Source organism: Oncorhynchus nerka, linkage group LG15 (assembly GCF_034236695.1).
Source record: "Oncorhynchus nerka isolate Pitt River linkage group LG15, Oner_Uvic_2.0, whole genome shotgun sequence".
Lineage (NCBI taxonomy): Eukaryota > Metazoa > Chordata > Actinopteri > Salmoniformes > Salmonidae > Oncorhynchus > Oncorhynchus nerka.
This window is the reverse complement of record NC_088410.1, coordinates 58,901,737-58,911,058: the sequence shown is the minus strand read 5'-3', so window position 1 is coordinate 58,911,058 and position 9,322 is coordinate 58,901,737. Positions and strand designations below refer to the sequence as shown.

Below are 9,322 nucleotides of genomic sequence, written 5' to 3'. Positions count from 1 at the left end.
TTAGTCCATGTCTTTCTGGAGACGTGCAGTTAGCACCTACGATGTCTTTATCGATGCTGTGGGGTGCATCAGGGTATTTATCCCTGCCCTGTCTGCCCAGCAAGTACCCATGGAGGCCTAGCAACTGAGAGATCAGGTAGTCATAGACATAGTGGTCCCCAATGTGAGCTACGCTGGCGGCTGGCACACCACTTTTCTCTAGTGTCTGGCGGAAGATGGCTGGGTCAGGTTTGGCTATACCGGGCCTCCTCTGAGGTGAACAGGAAGCTGAAGTGAAACAGCAGGTCACAGCCTCTTAGAATCCCCTCCAGACGATTGTCGAATTTGGACACCAAACCCTGCTTCAGACCCAGGGAGGAGATGCTCTCCAGGGTCTTCCCTGAGTCTGGACAAAACCATGCCAATCAGGTGTTCAATAGTAAGATATTGAGAATGGTTTAGAATAGAACATGTCTAATGCATGCAGGTATACGTCATCATTTTGCGCAAATTATGTCACAGAATATTTTTGGAGATGTTGCATGAATTATGCAACATATTGTAAAGCTGATAAACTATTTCTGAATGAAAGTACAGTTATTATAATCCTTTCACCTCCCAGTTATCAGGAGCTGCAGAAGCTGTGATACAGGTTGGGTGCCAGTGTGTCCAGTAGGGGTACTCAACACTGGGAAAAGGTGTCCTGGACCACCCCCATCGATAAACGATGCCAAATTAAGCACAAAAATGCTCTGCTAATCAAATGTCCACCCTCTACCTACATGTACATATGACCTCAATTACCTCGACTAAGCTGTGCCTCCGCACATTGACTCTGTAACTGTACACCCTGTATATAGCCTGGCTACTGATCTTTTATTGTTGCTCTTTAATTATGTTATTTTTCTGTTTTCTTTATTTTTTACTTCAGTTTATGTTCGTAAATACTTGAACAATAATTTTTCTTCAAACTGCATTGTTGGTTAAGGCCTTATAAGCAGGCATTTCACTGTAAGGTCTACACCTCGTTGTATTCGGCGCATGTGACAAATTAAAATGCGTTTGATTTGTAATGTGCTGTGAAAATCAAGTGTTTTCATTCCCAGTTCTTCCCTCTGAATGACCCACACAAAGATAAACTACTGATTAGGAAGTTAGCTGTCAATGATAACAGTAAATAGGGGAAGCGGGATTATTACACATGCGTGTTAAGTTATAATATACTGAACAAAAATATAAACGTAACATGCAACAATTTCAAAGATTATAGTTCATACAAGGAAATGAGTCAATTGAAATACAATCATTAGGCTATGGATTTCACATGACTGGGCAGGGGTGTAGCCATGGGTGGGCATAGGCCCACCCACTTGACAGTCAGGCCCACCTACTGAGTAGCCAGGCCCAGCTAATCAGAACTCGTTTTCCCCCACAAAAGGGCTTTATTACAGACAGAAATACAGTACTCCTCAGCACGCCCCAACCCGCCTCAGACGATCCCCAAGGTAAAGAAGCCGGATGTGGAGCTCCTGGGCTGGCGTGGTTACACGTGGTCTGCGGTTGTGAGGCCGGTTGGACGTACTGCCAAACTCTCTAAAACGACGTTGGAGGTAGTTTATGGTAGAGAAATTAACATTAAATTCTCTTGCAATAGCTCTGGTGGACATTCATGCAGTCAGCGTGCCAATTACACACTCCCTCAAAACTTGAGACATCTGTGTTGTGTGACAAAACTGCACATTTTAAAGTGGCCTTATATTGTCTCCAGCACAAGGTGCACCTGTGTAATGATCATACTGTTTGATCAACTTCTCGATATGCCACACCTGCCAGGGGATTATCTTGGCAAAGGAGAAATGCTCACCAACAGGGATATTAACAAATTTGTGCACACGGGGAGATCCCGGATAGCACGGGCCTTACTGACGGCGGTCATGTGCTGCAACTAAAATATGAGCACGGAATCTCTTGCTAAGGAAGGGTTCCATTTGAGAATGCTTTACTATAATGAATGTATTGTTTTTGTGTGTTAATCCTTTACATAAATGTTTTATAATCCGAAGTGTGGTTGCAAAATTACACAGATTGCTAAAACATGATTTCTGAAATGTGGCTAATCAAATTTGTCTTGTGCTGCCATCTAGTGTTGATTTGGTTGTAGTGTAGTTCATTCTGGTATTTCTTGGTCGCTATTTTCATTCTGGTATTTCTTGGTCGCAGTGTATTTTGATATCATATATCATCACATTTGGAATATTATTTCATTTATAAGATGAATAAACACATTGATACACAAACATAAAGAGGTCACACATTTTACATTGTCAGAAAAAAAGCACAGACATTGCACTTGAAAAATAGCTGTCTTTCCACATCTGCATTGATTGACTAAAACCAGTCTATTCAAGGATATCTAATCCCAAGGACATCAAGAGCCAAATGCTTTTGAGGTCAATACCAAGTGTAATCGGTGGGAATCACCAGTGACTGCTGCTTCTTCCTCTATTTCCTGTCTTCGCCTGGCTGTTCCTGTATTCTCCCCTGGCTGTTCCTGTATTCTCCCCTGGCTGTTCCTGTATTCTCCCCTGGCTGTGTGCTCTTGGATTTTCTACCCTTCCTGGACTGTTGGATGGCCTGTGTAACATCAGGGGCAGTCCAGTGTTGGCGGGTCAAAGCGTGCTGTACGGTCAAGGGTCCATCACTGGTGCGGCACACTGCTTTACATACAGTCGTGCTGCGGAGCTCCAAGCCCAACTCATGGAAGATTCTGCATAGGTAACGCTGGGTTTCATTCAAACACTGCACCTCTGATTAATGTAATGTGAAAAATGGATTTAGCAAACTATTACAGAATATCTAATACATATCGAATGCAACATTAAGGTGACTGTTGCAGTTTATCAGTGAAAAAGGGACATGTGCCAAGTCCTATTGCATGTATGAGTGTTGCTCTGTAGCCATGTGTGTGAGCAAGTGTCTATCCAGGAGGGTATTGTACAGTACAGGTGAAATACTTACCCAAGGTATAGTGGGGTGGTTGGAAGTGTAATAAACGCAGGCCTGTCATAATAGGGGGAGAGTTCCAGTCGGGATGGAGTTTCCCCTTCGCAGCCAGCTCATAGGCCTCCTGGGTGTTCATGTCCACCTTAGAGTACCTGCCAGAACAAACACAGTTATCCTACACTGCTCTGCACACTAGGTATAGCAAAATTACAAATAAGCTTGAGCTGGCACTGACAACTGTGTCTTCGGGAAGTATTCAGACCCCTTGACTTAATTCCACATTTTGAGAGATTACAGCCTTATTATAACATTTATTAAAATAGTCCCCCCCCCCCTCAATCTACACACAATACCCCATAATGACAAAGCAAAAACAGGTTTAGACATTTTTGCTAATAAAAAAAAATGAAATTATACATTTACATAAGTATTCAGACCCTTTACACAGTACTTTGTTGTAGCACCTTTGGCAGCGATTACAGCCTCGCATCTTCTTGGGTATGACGATACAGGCTCGGCACACATTTATTTGGGGAGAATCTCCCATTCTTCATGCAGGTCCTCTCAACCTCTGTCTGGTTGGATGGGGAGTGTTGCTGCACAGCTATTTTCAGGTCTCTCCAGAAATGTTACATTGGGTTCAAGTACGGGCTCTGGTTGGGCCACTCAAGGACATTCAGAGACTTTTCCCAAAGTTATTTTGGCTATGTGCTTCTAGTCTCTTGTCTAGTCTCTCAATCCCTGCGTCTGAAAAACATCCCCACAGCATGATTCTGCCACCACCATGCTTCATCGTAGGGATGGTGCCAGGTTTCCTCCAGATGTGATGCTTGGCATTCAGGCCAAAAAGTTACATCTTGGTTTCATCAGACCAGAGAATCTCGTTTCACATGGTCTGAGGGTCTTTAGGTGTTTTTTGGCAAATTCCAAGCAGGCTGTCATTTGCCTTTTACTGAGGAGTGGCTTTTGTCTGGCCACTACCATAAAGGCTTGATTGGTGGAGTGCTGCAGAGATGGTTCTCAAATAGAAGAAGTTTGGAACCACCAAGACTCTTCCTAGAGCTGGCCTCGCGGCCAAACTGAGCAACCGGGGAAGAAGGGCCTTGGTCATGGAGGTGACCAAGAAGCCGATGGTCACGCTGACAGAGCGCCAGAGTTCCTCTGTGAAAATGGGAGAACCTTCCAGAAGGACAATGATGGAGGCCATTGTGTTCTTGGGGATCTTCAATGCTGGAGAAATGTTTAGGTACCCTTCCCCAGATCTGTGCCCCGACACAATCCTGTCTAGGAGCTCCAAGGACAATTCCTTCGACCTCATGGCTTGGTTTTTGCTCTGACATGCACTGTCAACAGTGGGACCTTATATAGACAAGTGCGTGCCTTTCCAAATCATATTCAATCAATTGAATTTAGCACAGGTGGACTCCAATCAAGTTACAGAAACATCTCAAGGATGATCAATGGAAACAGGATACGCCTGAGCTCAATTTAGAGTCTCGTAGCAAAGGGTCTGAATACTTATGTAAATAAGGTATTTCTGCTTCTAATTTTGAATACATTTGCAAAAAATGTCTAAACCCCTGTTTTCGCATTGTCACAATGGGGTAGTGTGTGTAGATTGCTGATTTTTACATGTATTTTTCCATCCATTTTAGAATAAGGCTGTAACGTAACAAAATGTGGAAAAAGCCAAAAGGGTCTGTAAACTTTCTTTGGCAATGCTCTAATTGCTATACGCCGTGGCTCAGTGAGTAGATAGAGCAAGGTGGACAGAGAGGGATAAGAGGTGGACCACAGAACTAGAATGAATGGTGGACGTACATGAGCAAGGCCTTCTGATTGGATCCCTGGATCATGGCCAGGACTTTCTCCAGCTGGCCATGTGATGTGTTCTGGAAGGCACGTCAAGGGTTGCAATGCAGTCAAGATAAGGTGTTTATAGATTCAGTATTTCTTTCAGTTAAGGTGGAGGACAAAAAAACAAAGCGCTGTAACTACCATATGTGGTTCTCTCTATGAGGCGGCCTGTGTGAGAGAAGTTGTCTGTGACCATCCCGAATTCACCCTCCAATGTATAATCGTGAATAAATTAAAAGTAAAAAAATGCATCATGGCAATCTCAGCATTGTATCACAACAATGCCATATGGATTTTCCACCTCCAATTAACTGCATACTCTTTTACATGTAACATAAATAGAGAGGAATGCTTACTCTAGTGACATGAGATCTGTAGAGATCAGTCAAAGCCTTGTTTGCCTGGCCAACAACTGAGGAGAAACAGATGTCATGATGATTTACAGCCTCAAACATCACATGAAAAGTGAAAACTTCATCAGTGCAGTAATGGAGGCCCAAGGGACTTCAGGTTACAAGAAAAGGTATGGGAACTGTAAAAATATCTGAACATTATGAAGTGGAAATGAACACACATACTCAATTACATGCTTGCTTACACATACGGACTTATACATACACACACACCTGATCTCGCTCTCTTCTCTCACTTTCTCTCTTTTCTCTTCTCTTCTCTCCCTCTATTGTCAAGAACTGTTTTATAATTTAATGTGTTTATTGTTTGTCTATCTTTTTTATGTACAGTATTTGTCTTCAAGTTTATATATGTTTACAACAAGCAAAGGGAAGATATCAATAATAACATATTGTACGGAATACATTTGTACTGTAGTGAAGCCGTCTCTAGAGTAATGCAAGGTCTCTTTCGTGATAATTTGAAACGTCAATTGCTATGGAAATGCTGGGATGTGTTTTTCAAATTATTTTAAAGGTAATTATGATGCAACTATGATGGTGATATGATATGTGTTACAATTATCATCATGAATATTAAGGCTAAATGCACTACATGTTACACACATAGACACTCGACCGTGCAAATTGAGTTATTATTTATTTGGACATCACACGTTATAGTCTTACTCTTATACAGACATCGTACACACTCTCACTACATCACATCCAATATCATACACATCAACCTACTCAGATTTGCTACACACATAATATCTTGTCTCAATTTTCTGTGGCATTGGCTCACAGGCAAACAGGCAAGGGAAACTCACTACATCCTTAGATGAAGTTGCGAGAAAAAGAAATGGGGTGGTGAAATAATTTTCCGTCATGGACAAAGGAACTCAAAGGGTGTGATGATATTAATTAACAAACATTTCAATCTGAATGTGCAAATAGTCTGGAATGATTCGCAACATTTATACCAATTTATTGAACTTACAGGTAACAAATGATCTAATCATTATGGTAGGAGACTATAACCGTGTTAAGTACCTAAATGGACATTAAAGGTAATCACTACAAACTATCATCACCGTGCCCTTAAGGAAATCACAAATATTATGGACACATTAGAAATAGTGGATATTTGGAGACTAAAAAACCCCGACCTAGTCAGATATACATGGAGGAGACTTAATCAAGCTTGTCGTCTTGACTACTTTCCTGTCTCTTTCTCTCTTACATCAAAGGTTAAAAAATGTTTAATAGGAGACAGAATGCGGTCGGATCATCATCTAATTGGCCTTCACATAACTCTTATAGGTTTTCCACATGGACGGGGATATTAGACATTTTATCAAAGTTTACTGGAGGACAACTCATTTTGAACTAAGACGAAATCATTTCTAACTGAATTTTTCCAGTATAATATAGATTCAGCAAATCCCTTTATTGTTCGAGATACCTTTGAATGTACCTTCAGGGGTAATTCAATTCAATATTCATAAATAATAACAAACAGTTGCTGGCTAAAGAGACAAGACTAACAAGGGAAATCCATGAACTAATAGTACAGGCAGATAGCAATAAAAACGATACTACAAAGATACAAAATAAGTTAGAGGAAAAACAAAAAGAACTCGAGGAACGTATTCATGAACGATCTAATGTAATCTATTACAAAAATAAAGCAAACTGTGTGGAATAAGTCTTATCCTTTCCCATTGAATGAAGATTATGGTAAGGAATTCTTTCCAAATAATGTAAAAAATTGGAAAATTAACAAATGTACAGAAAGTTCAGTACGAAGGCCAAATTACAGAGGAATAACTTTTTGAGGCTATTATATCCTTTCAGTCTGGAAAAACCCCAGGGCTTGACGACATACCAGTAGAGGTATATCAAGTATTTTTTTATGTACTAAAAACTCCATTGTTAGATTGTTTTAACTACTCCCATAGAAATGGTAGTCTGTCAGGTACTCAGCAGGAAGGTCTGATTTCTCTATTATTAAAACAAGACCCAGATGGCAAATATAAAGACCCAGTCTATCTAAAAAACTGGAGGCCCCTTACACTTCAATGTTGTGATGCAAAAATAATAGCAAAATGCATAGCACTCAGAATTAAAAGGGTTTTACCAGGTATTGTTCATCCTAAACAGACATGGACGATACATTGGAGATAATATACGACAACTACTAGAAATAATAAAACATCATGAAACATATAAGAAGCCAGGAATGGTATATATAGTGGATTTTGAAAAGGCATTTGATAAAGTAAGACTGGATTTTATTTATAAATGCCTGGATATTCTCAATTTCGGTAATTTTCTTATAAAATGGGTAAAAATAATGTATAGCAACCCCAGGTGTAAAATAGTAAATAACGGCTACTTCTCAGAGAGTTTCGAATTGTCAAGAGGAGTTAAACAAGGGTGTCCAAGGTCACCATATCTATTCGTTACAGTTACAGAAATGCTAGCTATTAAAATCAGATCCAATAAAAACATTAGAGGATTAGAAATCCAAGGCTTGAAAACAAAGGTGTCCATGTATGCTGATGACTCAAGTTTTATATTAAGTCCGCAAGCTAGATCCATGCAATGTCTCATTGAAGATCTAGATAATTTTTCTGTACTCTCTGGACTAAAACCTAGTGTACAAGTGTACAATATTACGTATTGGCTCCTTAAAAAATACAACTGTTACATTACCCTGCAGCTTACCTATAAAATGGGCTGATGGTGAAGTAGACATACTCCGTATTCATATCACAAAATATATAAATAAGCTCTCCACAATGAATTTCAATAGAAAACTTGTAAAAATAGACAAGATCCTGCAACCATGGAGAGGTAAATACCTGTCTATTTATGGACAAATTGCCCTGATTAACTCTTCAGTCAATTCACTTACTTATGGCGCTGCCTACTCCTGATGATTCGTTTTTCAAATCATATGAGCAAAAACTATTTCGCTTTATCTGGGACGCTAAACCAGACAAAATAAAACGTGCCTATCTATATAATGAATATGAATTGGGTGGGTTGAGATTATTAAATAAAAAGCACTAAACCTCTCTCTAAAAGCTTCACTCATTCAACAGTTTTATTTAAACCCTAGGTGCTCAAGTAGATTACTAAGAAAAGCTCATCCATTGTTTAAAAATGGCCTTTTTGCCTTTGTGCAGATTGCCATGTCTCATTTTCAATTAATTGAAAATGATACTTTGAAAAAGGTATCTCTCTTTTTCAAGCAAGCATTGCAGAGCTTGCTACAATTTCAATTTCAACCCCCTAAAAAGAAATATTACAACAAATATTACGGCTGAACTCAAATTTGCTGGTTGATAAAATACTTGTATTTATGGGAAAGATGTTTGAAAATTGTATTTTATTCGTAAATGATATTGTAAATTGGAAGGGTTGAGTTATTTCCTTCATGGAGTTATCAGAATTGTACGGAAATGTCTTCTCAATTCAAGAGTACAACCAATTGATTACAGCACTGCCCTAAAAATGGAGGAGGCGGGTGGAAGCGGGAGGAAGTAGGGAACTGGTCTGTCTGCCCAATTTAAAGGATCAAAACTGGCAGAGGAATAAAGATAGCATAAATAGGAAAGTATACCAGTTTCATTTGAGGACCAGGATGTTGACAACTGTGTCATACAGATTGGAAAATAGTTGGGAAGAGATTTTTGATGTACCGATTCCATGTATGAATTGATATATAAAACAACGCAAGATTCATCTATAAAACAACGCAAGATTCAAGACTTGGTGCTTTTCAGCTAAAATTATTATATCGAATTCTTGCCACCAACAAAATGTTGAATATTTGGGGCATACACTCATCGAAGCTCTGCAGATTTTGTTGTGAGGATACATAAACTATAGACCATTTATTTTGGTATTGCCCTCAGGTAGCCTGTTTCTGGTTACAGGTTCAAGAACGGCTGAAAATGCATAGCATTGATCTAAAATTGACCCTCGAAATAGTGGTAGGAGATCTGGAGAGACCGGGTCAGTCAATTACGAATATACTAATACTCTTAGTAAAAGTATTTATCTTCAACTCGCTATCT

At 39.6% G+C, this 9,322-nt stretch overlaps 1 protein-coding gene and 1 pseudogene across 1 annotated transcript; both read right to left on the bottom strand.

Annotated features, from left to right (window-relative positions):
- LOC115143804 (haloacid dehalogenase-like hydrolase domain-containing protein 3) lies at positions 1-815 on the bottom strand (annotated as a pseudogene).
- Positions 816-2,481: 1,666 nt separating this feature from the next.
- On the bottom strand, positions 2,482-5,441 carry LOC115143803 (pseudouridylate synthase TRUB2, mitochondrial-like). The gene is made up of 6 exons (XM_065000718.1): positions 5,438-5,441; positions 5,196-5,251; positions 4,972-5,062; positions 4,804-4,867; positions 2,998-3,134; positions 2,482-2,786 (listed from the first exon to the last, which is right to left on the bottom strand). Exons 1-6 carry the CDS (start codon positions 5,439-5,441, stop codon positions 2,482-2,484), a joined length of 657 nt encoding a protein of 218 aa, XP_064856790.1.
- Positions 5,442-9,322: the final 3,881 nt, after the last annotated feature.

What these genes read in the sequence shown, in the direction of transcription:
- LOC115143803 (XM_065000718.1), bottom strand. An exon ending in ACAGATCTCATGTCACTAGA is followed by an intron (nt 5,063 to 5,195) that starts GTAAGCATTCCT and finishes TAATTTATTCAC; the next exon opens with GATTATACATTGGAGGGTGA. An exon ending in AACCACATATGGTAGTTACA is followed by an intron (nt 4,868 to 4,971) that starts GCGCTTTGTTTT and finishes TCCAGAACACAT; the next exon opens with CACATGGCCAGCTGGAGAAA.